This window comes from Osmerus eperlanus, chromosome 23, assembly GCF_963692335.1.
Source record: "Osmerus eperlanus chromosome 23, fOsmEpe2.1, whole genome shotgun sequence".
NCBI lineage: Eukaryota > Metazoa > Chordata > Actinopteri > Osmeriformes > Osmeridae > Osmerus > Osmerus eperlanus.
In genome coordinates this window covers 979,541-992,539 of record NC_085040.1, presented here as the reverse complement: position 1 = coordinate 992,539, position 12,999 = coordinate 979,541, and the positions used below count along the sequence as shown (strand labels likewise).

Genomic DNA, 12,999 nt, shown 5'->3' with positions numbered 1-12,999 from the left:
AGAGAGAGATAGAACCAGGAAGAGAGAGAATGTTCATGTGTAACGGCTTTGTATCAATGACGCCTCTAGTAGTTACTGTGCTTTGCTACATGGAGGAAACTCATCTATTTTTCTTCTTCTCTCTCTCTCTCTCTCTCTCTCTCTCTCTCTCTCTCTCTCTCTCTCTCTCTCTCTCTCTCTCTATATATATATATATATATATATATATATATATATATATATATATATATATTTCTCTCTCTTTCTCCCCATCCTTCTCTCTTCTCTCTCTCCCTCCTCCTCTCTCTCTCTCTCTCCCTCTCACTCTCTTTCTCTCTTTCTCCCCATCCTTCTCTCTCTCTCCCCCAGGGTGAACCAGGCCAACCAGGATATCCAGGAACTACCGGACAGAAAGGAAATCCAGGCGGTCCCGGCCTCCCAGGCCTGCCAGGCGGTCCCGGCTCCAAGGGCGACCCAGGCCTGCCAGGATTCCAAGGTAGACCTTCTTGACCACGCAACGCAAAGTAAAAGATTTCCACGCACCCAAGACAATGTTCCATAAGTTAACTCACATAGGAACTGCCAATTGTATACACACGCACACACACACACACACACGCACACACACGCACACACACGCACACACACGTACACACACGCACACACGCACACAGTCCTCCCGTCTCATGCGCTCCCCTTCCCTCCGGCCCCCAGGTTCTCCTGGTATTAGCGGTCCAAAAGGTCTGGACGGTGCCCCCGGTAACCCCGGTCTCAGCGGAGCATCCGGCCGACCGGGAGAGCCAGGCCGTCCTGGTTCACCTGGTTACCCCGGCGACAAGGGCCAAGCAGGTCGGGACGGGATCCCCGGTCCAGCTGGAATCAAAGGAGACCCAGGTGAGACTACAATTCCCACAATGCCGTTCCCCAGACTGGGCTTTGTTAGAACCAATCATCGCATGACAAATTGTAGGCCTAAAGGCGGAGGGAATCTGGTTTGGAACTACAGTCATGGCACGGCTGACAACTCTATTTCCCACCATTCCACTCTCTTCTAGGTCTGCCAGGCTTCGGTGGTCCTGGATCACCCGGTCTCCCAGGGATACCAGGTGAGTTCTACAATTATGATAATTAATTCTCACCGTCATCAATCCCAACTAAGCAGCGTAACCCATCTACCTGTGCTGGTTTTTTTACCTCCAGGAGCGAAGGGAGACGTGGGCCTACCTGGTCTCCCAGGCAGCTCGGGCTTCCCCGGTTCCAAAGGAGATGCAGGGTTCCCCGGCCTCCCCGGTTCCTCTGGCAGTATTGGGCCCCCGGGTCCCCCAGGGCTGGCCCTCCAGGGGCCCAAAGGGAACCCAGGCTCCCCTGGCGCCCCAGGGCGTGGAGGTAGGATATGGAGCCTCTCTCCTCCGTAGCTGAAGTCGCTGCCTGGGTTGGAGAACTATGCTTTGTCACCCTGTCCTCCATTTTGGATTTTGGAGTTTAGCAGTGAGGGGAGATATAGGAAAACAGAGGTAGTCTGTTTACAATGAACCTTTCTTTCTCTTCTGTCTTTTTCTCGCTCTCTATCTCTCGATCCTCTTGGAATGCCTCCATCTTTGTCTCTCTCTGCCTCACCCTTTCCCTCTCTCTCCCTCGCTCACAATATCCTCTTCTTTCTCCTTCACACACACACACACACTTAAACATGTACATACATTGGCAAAAAAAAATAAAAAGCAAAGAGGTAAAGTGAGTTCAACCCAGGCAGCAACTTGGCCGTCACCATGTGAATGCTTCTGTGTGATAGGACCAGTGATTTGCATGGTTGTTCTGCACCAATCACCACCTACCATGTCACTGAGTACAAACGCCACACTGTCCAATCAGCGTTGAGTACGTACCGAGCACTCGACCGACCGATGCAAGCGATTGGTTTAATCACCGCCACCACCACGCATCATGCACACTGCACCTCTCTCACCCCCTCCCCTCACCAGGAAACGCTGGGGTGCTCCACGCACCAATCAGAGTGCTTCACAGGGGGTCTGACCACACCTCCTAATAAGCATGGGCTTGTTGTCTATGTCATCCATCCATCAGTCATCCCTTCACCCCTGGTGTTTCCTCACCCCCTCTCCCCCTCACCCCTCCCCTTTTGCAGGGGAGCGTCCTCCAGCCTGCACCCCCCCCTCCCTTCACCCCTCACCTCCCACCCCCACCCCCTCATCTCCACACAGGGTCCATGTGTGTGTGTGTTGTCTTAATGATGATGATGTTGGTGTTGTCACCGGCGAGCCAGAAACTAACCCCAGTATTCTCCAGTGTTCCTCAGTAACACCAGTATTCACTGCCAGTATCCCCAAACATTTTCCAGTATTTCCCAGTATCCCCCAGTATTCCCGGCCCTCTGTGAAGCTGTGGTCCGGGGCAGGTAGGGGTTGGTTTCTGGCTGGGCCCTCTCACAGTGATCTGAGTGTGTCGCCTGCATGGACACCTGTGTTCCCGTCACACCTGGGCAACCAGCCAGCACTCAGCAGGCCGCACTGGGCTCCGCTGCAGAGAATGACACGACAATGTGTGAAACGGTTGACTTTTAATGGTCTTAAATAATGCCGAATAATACTTTGAATTATTCTCACGAGGACTTACAGGAACATGGATTTATATATTAATTTAATTTAATGCGTTCCTCAAATGTCCGAGCCCAGTGCTAGATCTTGCAGCGTGCTAGGTTAGGCCCAGAACACGGCCAGCACCAGGGTCAGAGTATCTGTGGGTTGATGAAGGGTATGATGTCATTTTACTTCCTGTTTCCTGCGGCTGGGCTCCACCCTCTTGTGGTGTGGGGCCCCGCCTCCTCCCTGACGACACGCCTCCAGGTCCCTCAGGTCAGAACTTCAGAACCCAGAGCTTCTTGCATGTTCCACTGCTCTGTTCTAGAACCCTCCGCTCTGTCCTAGAGCCCCTCTGCACGGTGTTCTATATTATAAGAAATGTGTTTGATTTGTATTTATATTTATACATTTTACACTTGTTTTCTCTACTGTGTTCCTCCACCCTGCATATTTAATTTTGATTTTTCTAATCTCCACTTTCTGATCTTGCTCACTGGTAGAAGTATTACGATAAAATACACGATTTGTGGAACGAGATATTCACGATATAGATTTTACACGATAAACCGTATATTCACGATTGAGAAGGAGCACTTTTCAGTAGATGTAGAAGCATGTAGATCGAGTGACTCATCTTTTTAACCTCCACTTTAAATACTTGCACCCGTTCCGTCTTGAGGTTGAAAACACCAGTTCTAACACTTCACAAACGACTGAACATGATATTTGAACTGTGTAAACTGTAGTTTATATTCTTGAAGTTGAAACCCTCACGTTCAACAGTAACTTATCACTGTGTACTGTACTATGCCCTATATGGCCTTAAATATTGTGACAGTGATATTGTTAATTAGGCAGTAAGATTAAGAAATATATTCATTCTTACAATAGTCTGTTTGCTGCTAGATATAATGTAATAATTACTGTAACTACTGTAGGAAATGTGGAACTAGGGATTTATCTTGTTAGTTACTGTAGGTATATTCACAGCCTGGGGCTGTGACTATGCTAAGCTAGCATAAGGCTAGTTATTGCAGCTATGCTAAGCTAACTCCTGTCTACCCATCCTGAGGTTGTAGCTAAAGCTAAGATAGCTTCTATCTCATTAGCCCGAGGTTGTAGCTAATGCTAATGCTAACTCCTGCTCTTGTTTGAATCCCTTTGCCGGCTGTGCCGTCGCCACGGCTCTGCTACTTCTGTAAACCGGGAATTCTGGGATACCTAGGTCCTCCAGGTTAGATCCTATGACGGTCGGATGTGATGTCACAGATGTGATGTCACTGATGTGATGTTGTCACATTTCAATGCAAGTGTGTGTGTGTGTGCGCATGTGTGTGTATAAATATACACAATGTCGGACAGTACAACTGAACCGTATTGATTGAAGACCATCTTAACCCTACTTTTCCCCTTACAGAACAGATTGTGAAGATTTACAAAGAGATTACAACACACACACAAACACACACGCCTATAGCACATGCCATCTGCCAAACTTGCCATGTAAACTTGTTGCTCTGTCAATTTTCAAACCACAGCTGTAAAGTAAACATGTGGAGATTGAACAGTGTGTGTGAATGTGTGTGTTAAATACACATCTAAGAAAGCCCTGCATTGGACTGTGTGTATGTGTGACCCCCCACACACTCACCACTCTGAACACTGACCTTTGAACTGTGCGTGTGCAGGTCCCCCAGGTCCAGAGGGGCCCCGCGGGCCTGCTGGTAGCGGAGGGATCAAGGGGGAGAAGGGCATCCCTGGTGCCTCCGGACAGCCCGGTTTCCCGGGACAGAAGGGAGATATGGGAAGCCCCGGGTTCTCGGTAAGGAAGAGAGGATCCACTCTCTCTCTCTCTCTCTCTCTCTCTCTCTCTCTCTCTCTCTCTCTCTCTCTCTCTCTCTCTCTCTCTCTCTCTCTCGCTCTCTCTCTCTCCCACTCAACTCTGTAACGGATGTCAGATCAGATTAGACGTCTCTCTCTCTTTCTCTAAACTCTGTGTTCTCTCTCTCTCTCTCTCTCTCTCTTTCTGTGCCCTCTGTGTTCTCTCTCTCACTTGTTGTTCTCTTATTTGAGTCTATCGAGGATTCTAGCTCTACCTTCAATGTTCTGTGATGTCACTGTTCATGATGTCACCTGTGTCATGTGACCAGGGTGCTTCTGGTATTCCTGGTCCCAGCGGTCTGAAGGGAGATGTTGGTCTTCCTGGCGTCCCCGGATTCCCAGGTCAGTGTGTGTGTGTGTGTGTGAGTGTGCGTGTGTGTGTGTGTGAGGGTGAGCATTCACGTCTTGTCTCCCCCCCCTCCTCTCCCAGGGCCGAAGGGGGAGTCTGGTACCCCCGGATCGTACGGTGGCCCTGGAGAGCGCGGAGACGCCGGAGAGCCTGGTGAGCACCGCCACTCTGGATACGTTTGATTCGACTAGCGCTAACATGCCTGTACTGACTCCTGCCACTCTCTCCCTTCCCTCCTCCCCATCTCCTCCTCTTTCCCTCTTCCCCTCCCTCCTTCTCTCCCCTCCCTGACTCCCCCCAGGTCTGCCAGGAGACTCGGGCGTCGCCCCCGCCCCCATCGTGTTGAAGGGGGAGCGGGGCCCCCCGGGCATCCAGGGCCAGCCTGGAGAGAGAGGTGTCCCTGGAGGCCCCGGACGGGAGGGACTTAATGGTCAGAAGACACACACACTCAGACACACACACTCAGACACACACTCAGACACACACACACAGACACACACTCAGACACACACACACAGACACACACTCAGACACACACACAGACACACACTCAGACACACACACACAGACACACACTCAGACACACACACACAGACACACACTCAGACACACACACACAGCACCTGTCTCTGAACTCCTGTGTGTGTGTCCCCAGGCCAGCCAGGTAACCCAGGAGACTTGGGCCCCGAGGGTCCCCCAGGATTCAGTGGAGGCCCCGGACGCAAGGGTGACCCCGGGCCGGCCGGACAGCCAGGTGAGGGGAGATGCAGGCACCTGGGCCCCCCCCCCCCCCTAAAAAGAAATACCATGTAGTTGATGGTGCAGTAAGGGGGCCCTTAGCACTGTACTTTGTGTTGACACGTATGTATGCATCTGTCTTGAAGAATCCAGGCATGTGTGTGGGTATAAGTGTGAGTGTGCGTGTTCATCACATCCTTCCCATTCAACCACCCCCCGTGTCTCCAGGTCAGCGAGGGTACCCCGGCCCCCGGGGTTCAGACGGCCTCCAGGGGCCCCCAGGCTCCCCCGGTGGGGCTTCCATCGCCCACGGCTTCCTGATCACCCGCCACAGCCAGGCCCAGGACGTGCCCTTCTGCCCGGACGGCACCTCGCTGATCTACGACGGCTACTCCCTCCTCTACGTCCAGGGGAACGAGAGAGCCCACGGCCAGGATCTGGGTGAGTCGCCCTGGACGCTCCTCCTCTCAGCTCTCCTCCTTCATCCTCCTCTCTCTTCTCTCTCTCCATCCTCCTCTCTCTTCTCTCTCTCCATCCTCCTCTCTCTTCTCTCTCTCCCTCCTCCTCTCTCTTCTCTCTCTCCATCCTCCTCTCTCTTCTCTCTCTCCATCCTCCTCTCTCTTCTCTCTCTCCATCCTCCTGTCTCTTCTCTCTCTCCCTCCTCCTCTCTCCATCCTACTCTCTCTTCTATCTCTCCCTCCTCTCTCTTCTCCTTCCCTCCTCTCACCCCCTCTCCTCCTCTCATCCCTCTCCCCCACTCCCCTCCCCCAGGCACTGCTGGCAGCTGTCTGCGCAGGTTCAGCACCATGCCCTTCATGTTCTGCAACATCAACAACGTGTGCAATTTCGCCTCCCGCAACGACTACTCCTATTGGCTGTCCACTCCTCAGCCCATGCCAATGAGCATGGCCCCCATCACAGGAGAGGGTATCAAGCCCTTCATCAGCAGGTAGGGAGAGGGGAGGGGGGTTGGAGGGGGGGTGGAAGGAGAGGAGGGTGGAGGGGGGGTGGAAGGAGAGGAGGGTGGAGGGGGGGTGGAAGGAGAGGAGGGTGGAGGGGGGGTGGAGGGCGGGAGAGAGCAAGGGGGGGGGTGGAGGGATTAAGGGAAGGATGGAGGGAGGGAGAAGGGGGTTGAGGGATGGAAGGAGAGGGGGATGGAGGCGGAGAACCTGAAACACTGAAACACTCCATAATCAGGGCAGGATGTAGAGACGGAAGGTAGGAGGTGAGGAGGGTGCACCTATCTGTGTGGTAACATGTGTGTGTGTGTGTAGGTGTGCAGTGTGTGAGGCTCCTGCCATGGTGATCGCGGTGCACAGCCAGACCATCCAGATCCCCTCCTGCCCAGCCAGCTGGGAGCCCCTGTGGATAGGATACTCCTTCATGATGGTGAGAACAGACACACACATACTGTATAAACACAGTACATTCATACTGTACGGACACACAGTCTTCTGACAGCCACAAATGTGTAACTTCCTCCCCTCCTTCCTCGTCCTCCCCTCTACCCCCCTCCTCTCTCCTCCTTCCGCCACTCCCCCACCATCTACTCCCCTCTCCTATCCCTCCACTCCCTTCCCCCCTACCTACCTTCCTCCCTCCCTCCCCACCTCCCTTCCCCCCGTGCAGCACACCAGTGCGGGTGCGGAGGGTTCCGGCCAGGCCCTGGCCTCCCCGGGCTCCTGCCTGGAGGAGTTCCGCAGCGCCCCCTTCATCGAGTGCCACGGCAGGGGAACCTGCAACTACTTTGGCAACTCCTACAGCTTCTGGCTCGCCACCGTGGACTCCACTGACATGTTCAGGTGAGCAAGGGGGGAGATGAGGGGAGGGGGCGAGGGAGGGAGGCGTTGAATCGTAAAGGGGTATGAGGGGGGGAGAGGGGAGGAGATGTGCGCTTTGAGTGCAAGAGAGGCGCGTTACAGAATGTTGGTGCATTACAAAACGGATGACCCCTGATAACCCTCTGGTCCCTGATAACCCCTGACCCCTGCAGGAAGCCCCAGTCTGAGACCCTGAAGGCCGGTAACCTGCGTACGCGTGTCAGTCGCTGCGTCGTGTGCATGAAGAGGACGTAACGGGGCAAGGCTCCGGAAAAAAGCAGCCGTTGGCGGGGACGACCGACGACGAGCTGGGGGCGGGGGTTGGAGGGGTGGGTGGGTGGGTGGGGGAGGGCTCAGAGCCGGTTGCGGAGACGATGATGCTGATGATGATGGTTTCTGCGGAAGCGGAGGAGGGGGGGGGATCGATTCTGTGGCAAAGAGGTGGAATTCCAATGGTGCGTCATGCTGAAACGACTTAATAACGGTGCTACTGTTGTACACAGCGATGGGGGAAAAAAACTGCGATGAAAATTGTACGATATCTGTTCTAGTCTTTCTTTTATTTCTTATAAAAGAAGTACCTCAAAACAGCCTTTGAAAACGATCTACTAAAAAGGTGCCATGACGGATGTGTTACAACAAACGTGCATTTTATTTTTCACTTTAATTTGCATTTTATTTTTCTAAGAATTGTCTTCTTTTTTTTATGTCAGATGTGGAACTGTGGAACTGTGGAACTGTGGTACTGTGGAACTGTGGAACTGTGGTACTGTGGTACTGTGGAACTGTGGAACTGTGGTACTGTGGAACTGTGGTACTGTGGTACTGTGGAACTGTGGTACTGTGGTACTGTGGAACTGTGGTACTGTGGTACTGTGGTACTGTGGAACTGTGGAACTGTGGTACTGTGGAACTGTGGAACTGTGGTACTGTCAGTTCAGACATATGTGGTACTTTCTAGACAGACTTTCTCTTTCTTTCTTTCGTTCTTCCTCCCTTGAATTTTTTTTTTTTTCTTGTCGTTTAACTAAGGAGTGGGACAACCTCCACAGTAACCAAATCGGCACTTTGAACTCTGCTCACACAAAAGAAGTTATGCACTGATATACTTTCTCAGTAAGACACAAGTACTGCCTTCTTTTATAGGTTTTTAGCATAAAAAACATTTTCTACTTTCTTTTTTTCTTTCTTTACATAATTTTTCCCCCCCATTTGTGTCCGTTAGGGGTACTAACTTTCTCCCTCCCTATCTGCTAACTGTACGCTCTCTTGTCTTTGTAAGTAGGTATGTGTATATTGTTTAAACACTGTTATAGTGGGCAAAACGGACAAAAACGGTAACTAGTTTATATAAAAGACAGTTTTCCTGCTTTCTCTTCTTGCGTTCAATCTCTCACACATTCATTGATTCACTCGTTCATCCACTCACACGCACTCACCCACAGGTATTGTACAAAGTAAGGCTTTTTATGAGACAGTATTTTATATATATATAAATATATATATATTGAAATAAATTGACAAAAAAAAGAGAAAGGTTTATGAACTTTATTTGACTGCCGTTGGTCGTTCTCCTTCACTCCAGAAACATTTCATAATTTTTCCACCCAATTAAATAAACACTAAAACAACCGAACTACCGATTAATTTTTCGTAACAGATTTTCTCTCTTAATTTAAAGCATCCTAGCAACGTCGTTATGGTTACAATCGTGCTAATGACTCAGATGTCTGCTCTTTCATTTTCTAATAATCTTGTTCAGTGGGATTAAAAAACATGGTGGGGCGGTTAGAATTTAAATTGTCATTTGAGGTCAATTTTATTTTTATTTTTTTTCATAAGAGATTGAAAAAATCTGAGATTCCTATCCAGAATATGTATATTGTTGATCTGGATTCTTTAAAAAAAAAATGTTTATGATAAAACCTAATCTGGATTAAATCTTAATCTGGACACTGGGGTTAATGTGTGTTTCCACCTGTCCCCAGGAGCAGGCAAATTACCGTGGTAATCTGAGGTAATGTCAGCTGTTAGTTGTCGGGGGTGACATTACATTTCCTGTGATTAAAATCTTCCAATCTTTTTTATTTTATGTTCATTCTGGGGTGTGCGACAAATGTTTATTAATTTCAATATTTTTTTTATTTTTTTTTCCCGTGTATGTTATCCAGAAGTTGTTATAAACTTTTAAGAATGAAATAAACACAATGTCCAATGAGTTGTTGTCGCGTGAGAACCAGTTAATCCTCCTCAAAAGACATGAGATAAGAGACACTGATGGAGAGAACGGGAGGAAGAGGATAAGATACCGTAGTAATGTATATCTTGTCATCAATTCTACCTTCCCTTTCAATCCATCGATCAATTCCTCCCATCCATTCTACTGTTTCCAAACGCGTTGCTCCCAAGAGACCTAATATCTAAAAATAACAAACCTGCACCGCTCACAAACCACCACATGGTGCTGCGGGTCAATAATCATGCCGTGACTTCAGGAAATACACCAAGAAAGACTTCACATACCTAAATGAAGCACTACTCCTTGTAGTAAAACACATACAGGATCGTATTGAGTAAATATACTTTATTTATGCGTTCATGAAATGAGTGTGCTATTTAAACCAACCGGGTCGTACATACGTATATATGTATATAATCATAAATTACAAGAGATAGCCCTCTCACAAGCACAAGAGGGCTTCTTGTAAGGCTGTAGAACGACACCTGCACCAACCTTAGACCCAACCGAAGAAGACGAAGAAAAGTCGATGCCAGTTCGATTCCCGGTCATGCCAGCTGACGTTGTGTCCTTGGGCAAGGCACTTCACCCTACTTGCCTCGGGGGGAATGTCCCTGTACTTACTGTAAGTCGCTCTGGATAAGAGCGTCTTCTAAATGACTAAATGTAAATGTAACTTTACCGCATACAAAAACAAACTGAAGCATTTTCTTTTAACCGTCGGGCTGTCTCAGACCCCCCACATTGCGAAGGTTAAAAGAAAATGCTATTTATTTGTTTTTGTAATGGGTAAAATTGGGTAATCACAACGATGGTTCGTTATGAACCTTTGGGGCATGTGACCCGAAGGCAGCACAAGGGTTAAATTGCAACTGCTGAGGGCTCCCTTTCTGAGCCGGCCCGGTGCTAATTGGGATTATTCCTCCCCGGTGCTAATTGGGATTATTCCCCCATAAGTGATGTTAGGGGATGTGAAGGGGTTCAGGAAGTGTGTTTTCTGGGAGTCATGTTATGCAAGTGTGTTCTAATGATGCTGTTAGTTAGCACATGCACGTACTGCACCCACATACACACACTTATGTTCGGATACACACATTATATACAGACACACTTATGTTCGGATAGACACATTTTATACAGACACGCCTAATGTTTGGATTTACACGCAGTACACAAGCATCCTAACCAGATATTTAATTAGCTACTGTCAGCCACTACTTTATTAGGAGCGAAGTGTGTGTGTGTGTGTGCGGGTCCACCTGAAAGTGTATTTGTGTGTGTGTGTGTTTATGGTCTTGGTATGGCGTTAACAGGGGGAATTTCAGCACCCCATGTGATCAGCAGAGTTCAGTTACTGAAGCGAGCACCGTTGACCTCACAATGTGCGCAGGCTGCGACTCGAGTTTCAAAACAATGTGTTCAAAACACATTGTGTGTGTGTGCGTGTGGGACACACCTTCGTTCCAAGTGCACACATTCTGATGCTCCAGGCTTCTACACACACACACACGCACACACACACACACACACACACACACACACACACACACACGAAGGCTAACTTCCAGGCCTCTTGTCAGTATGGCAGCAGGAGTCCATTTCGCCCAGAGTTGGAGACCTTTTCCTGGGATCGAGAAGCCAGGAAAGCCCCCATTAAGCTCCCTCCGGAGTGGAGGGTATCATTACTGACCAGGTCCACTCTCTGGGAGAGGTTAGTCATTCACTATGTATGAGTTCGTCATGGAAACTTCCTCAGAACCCCCTGTCTGTCTGTCTATCTACTGGAGGGAGGGAGGGATGGATGTACAAGTGGTGCGTTGTGGTAATGCAGCTGATGAGCTTGACCCGGGGAAAAGGGCAAGGAGGAGCTGGCCAAGCTTCGAAGTCATGGGTCAGGGAGGGAGAGGGGTGAGACAGAGAGAGGGGGGAGATAAAGAGAAGATGGGGGAGAGAGAAAGGGGGGGAGAGAGAGAGGGAGAGACAGACAGAGAGAGACTCCACAACCATCAGAGCAGGATATTTGGCATTTGGCATGGCTCACAAACCCAATCAAACTCACCCAAACTCACCAAGGCTTAGCTCGTTTGCGCGGCCTCAATACTAACCCACCCCGTCGAATCAAACGCTCCCTGAATTTCCCTGTGATCAAAGCGTGATCCATTCAGCTGACAGCCATATCCATGGCAGTTGGACTTTGTCTTGTTTGGGCAGTCGAAGGATGTTTCTCTCTCCACCAGTGGACTTTAGCTACACGAGGGAGCTTAACCCTTGTGCTGCCTTCGGGTCACATGACCCAAAGGTTCATAACGAACCATTGTTGTCTTTACCCAATACAAAAACAAATAAAAATATTTTTCTTTTAACCTTTGCAATGTGGGGGGTCTGAGACAGCCCAACGGTTAAAAGAAAATGCTTCACTTTGTTTTTGTATGCGGTAAAGTTGTCGCAATACGACGGTGGGTCACAATGACTGATGGGTCAGAATGACCCGAAGATAACAAAAGGGTTAAACTCTGCTCTGGGCCCAGAGCACACACGCACCACTAAACTGCTAGATGTGGTCTGTGTTTCATCCGAACCCATAAGTACAGGGTTTTATAACAACATATATGGGGAGTCAGGTGGCTGAGCGGTGGGGGAATCGGGCTAGTAATCCGAAGGTTGCCAGTTCGATTCCCGGTCATGCCAACTGACGCTGTGTCCTTGGGCAAGACACTTCACCCTACTTGCCTCGGGGGAATGTCCCTGTACTTTCCCTGTAAGTCGCTCTGGATAAGAGCGTCTGCTAAATGAGTAAATGTAAATGTATATCCGTGAAGACAGACCACTGAAGTTGTTCTGAGAAGGCTCACACAGGTTTGCTGTGTGAGGTCTTTCCCAGACGACGTCATCCGCTTTTACACAGCGACACAGCGTGAACCAACAGAAAACAAGAATGAGTGGCCAGATAGCGTGGACTATGTTCTAGAATCAGCATGTGACCCCCCCCCCCCCCCCCAGCCCCCCCTGACCCCCAGTGTTAAAAACGAACCACACTGTAAAACTCCCAAGGCCGATGGGCATTTAAATAAACAATTCAGTTAATAAGATAATTCCTTCACAGAAATGGGCTAATCTCATCCTGCTTCTTCTCTCTAGTGAGGAATGTGCTAATCTGTATGTCCTGGTGGTGATTTTACCAGAAGTCACACTGTTGGCAATTCCAAGAAGTAACCATCCAACCAGAGGCTGGTATGACAAGGTACAATGGCCCAGGAGTCAGCGACACACATTCAGTGTGTGTGCGTCCACTCACAAACACACACACACGGACACACACAAGCACATACAGATACCCACAAACACATTGAAGGAGGCAGGCAGGCAGGCAGGCAGGCAGGCAGACAGAGACAGACC

At 49.5% G+C, this 12,999-nt stretch overlaps 1 protein-coding gene across 1 annotated transcript in view; it reads left to right on the top strand.

Annotated features, from left to right (window-relative positions):
* col4a5 (collagen, type IV, alpha 5 (Alport syndrome)) overlaps positions 1–9,582 on the top strand; it is a 24,914-nt gene extending 15,332 nt beyond the window's left edge. The window contains exons 36-49 of the mRNA XM_062449938.1: positions 349–475; positions 694–873; positions 1,035–1,085; positions 1,180–1,365; positions 4,265–4,398; positions 4,727–4,799; positions 4,888–4,959; positions 5,108–5,236; positions 5,462–5,560; positions 5,773–5,985; positions 6,316–6,493; positions 6,819–6,933; positions 7,174–7,346; positions 7,538–9,582. Of these exons, the coding sequence (XP_062305922.1) occupies positions 349–475; positions 694–873; positions 1,035–1,085; positions 1,180–1,365; positions 4,265–4,398; positions 4,727–4,799; positions 4,888–4,959; positions 5,108–5,236; positions 5,462–5,560; positions 5,773–5,985; positions 6,316–6,493; positions 6,819–6,933; positions 7,174–7,346; positions 7,538–7,619 (1,812 nt within the window). The 3' untranslated portion in view covers positions 7,620–9,582. The remainder of the gene's footprint in view (positions 1–348; positions 476–693; positions 874–1,034; positions 1,086–1,179; positions 1,366–4,264; positions 4,399–4,726; positions 4,800–4,887; positions 4,960–5,107; positions 5,237–5,461; positions 5,561–5,772; positions 5,986–6,315; positions 6,494–6,818; positions 6,934–7,173; positions 7,347–7,537) is intronic.
* The last annotated feature ends 3,417 nt before the right edge of the window (positions 9,583–12,999 follow it).